The sequence below is a fragment of the Nicotiana tomentosiformis genome, chromosome 9, assembly GCF_000390325.3.
Source record: "Nicotiana tomentosiformis chromosome 9, ASM39032v3, whole genome shotgun sequence".
In the NCBI taxonomy this organism is placed as follows: Eukaryota; Viridiplantae; Streptophyta; class Magnoliopsida; order Solanales; family Solanaceae; genus Nicotiana; species Nicotiana tomentosiformis.
The window spans coordinates 97,030,669-97,032,922 of NC_090820.1; the positions used below are offsets into that span (position 1 = coordinate 97,030,669).

Here is a 2,254-nt window from a genome sequence, read left to right on the forward strand (position 1 = left end):
ATGAGCAATGCCAAATCAATTGGAACTCCTATGAGTCCCTCTACAAGATTAGATAGGGATGAACATGGGAAATCAGTAGACAAAACCAAGTATCATGGAATGATTGGATCTCTATTATATCTAAGGGCTAGTCGACCAGATATCGTGTTCAGTGTTTGTAAATGTGCCAGGTTTCAGTCAGCTCCGAATAAGTCTCACTTAACTATAGTAAAGCAAATAATTCGCTATCTCATTGCAACCACTTCTTATGGACTTTGATATCCTCTCTCTAACAATATTAAACTTGAGGGATTTTCAGATGTTGATCTTGTAGGTGACAAGGAAGACAGAAAAAGCACAAGTGGGACTTGTCAATTACTGGGAAAGGCACTAGTCTCCTGGAACAGTAAGAAACATGGATTAGTAGCTCTTTCCACAACTGAAGTAGAGTACATTGCAATTGGACAATGTTGTGCTCAATTACTATGAATGTCTCATCAATTGGGTGACTATGAATTATCTTTTAAATATGTTCAAATATTCTGTGATAATTCTAGCGCTATTTGTCTATCAAAAATATTATGTACATCATTCAAGAGCTAAGCATATAGATATTAAGCATCATTTTATTAGAGATCATGTTCTTAAAGGCAACATGGAATTATATTTGTAAGTTCCACTGATCAGTTAGCAGATATCTTTACAAAACCTTTGCTAGAAGACAGATTTTGTGCATTACGAGACTCTCTTAGTATTATTTTCATAAACTCATAATTTTAGGGCCTTTGTGATATTTTTAACTGTTACCATCTCTTAATATGAATATTTCCTTATGTGTGTAAGTTGCATTAATTGTGTGTCTGTTACTTTTCCTTTTTCACTTATTTTCATACCTTTTCAGATGCCGGTCAATCATATCGTCGAATCTCTGACGCCTTTTTGTCTGTACTCAATCGTTTTCTCATCCTTTGAAATCCAAAATCTCATCAGTCCTCCTAACATTATTTGTATCTCCACTCCTCTATTCCAAACCCTACCATGGCGAAAAATGCTAGAAACCCCTCTACTTCAACACGCAAAAGGACCCGATCTAGGGCAAGACCCTCCTCTCAACCTCCTAAACCAGTCAATCTAGGATCAGACCACTCTGAGGATTTTAGCTCTTCTCAAGACCTCTCAGATGATGCTTGCAGTCTTAATGAAAAAGCTCAAGGAAATAGACCCATGGTATATCCCCCTGAAAATTTCACTCCCAAAAGCCCAAAACTGATCTCTATAGTTCTCTTGAGTCTAATCTAAATTTCTGGGACACACCAAATAGGGATGCCATCATTGCCTTCAAAGACAAGCCTGTCGCTCATGATATTTTTGATTTTAATGTCTTGGGTAGTCTCAACTACAAAATGAAGGAACTCTTCGACTTCTAGGGTTGGAAAAACATTCTCTGCTTTCCTCCTCCAAATGTATATGAACCCCTTGTTAGAATATTCTATGCTAATCTTCTCTCTAGCAAACCTGATAAGTTAGAAACCTCAGTTCTTGGAAAACGCATTATTCTGGACTGTGCTCTGTTTGATTCTATTATTTAGTGTAGTTGTTCTGGTTTTTCTATGCCCTTAAGAATATCTGGCCTGGGGATTTTGAAATCTCTTTTGATCAAGCTAAAAGGTGTATAGCTAAATCACCCTCTGACTCCCTTCCTAGTCAACTAGGACCTAGTGATGTCTGTTTCAAAACTCGTGTCTTAACACATATTGTGGCAACCACTCTTCTTCCAAGAACAGGATCCTTCTCTACCTTCTCCCAGCGTGATACCTTCCCACTTTACTGTATTCTGTCTAAACAAGGTCAAGTTGTCTTCTTGGGTCATCAATTTCATGATAGAAAGTGCAGATGATCCCACAAGTCTTCCTTATGGTATGGTTATCACACATCTGCTAGAAGCCAACAACATATCCCTTTTTTACCATCCCAATATCACTGTCACCAAGTCTTACAACTCTAGGGATTTGCTAGCATAGACTGTATTTCTATAAAGGGAGCCTGGGTCAAGAAACAAGAAGGTCAAGCCAAGAATGTTCCCTCCGATTCCAAAGCAAAACCTTCTATGTCTCACCCACGCAAGTGATCCTGACCTCTTAGAAAAGCTAGTCTCCATCAATGAAACATTATTTGTCATCAAGAACTCATTGACCGCAAGATTGAAGATATCTATGGAATTGCAAAGGAAACAAGGTCTGATGTGTCAAAGATTTGAGTGTATATTCTCAATACT

The 2,254-nt window shown here is 37.9% G+C and overlaps 1 protein-coding gene across 1 annotated transcript; it reads left to right on the top strand.

The window, feature by feature from the left end:
* LOC108947924 (secreted RxLR effector protein 161-like) lies at positions 1–468 on the top strand. Its single transcript, XM_070185387.1, has 2 exons — positions 1–157; positions 299–468. Exons 1-2 carry the CDS (start codon positions 1–3, stop codon positions 466–468), a joined length of 327 nt encoding a protein of 108 aa, XP_070041488.1.
* The last annotated feature ends 1,786 nt before the right edge of the window (positions 469–2,254 follow it).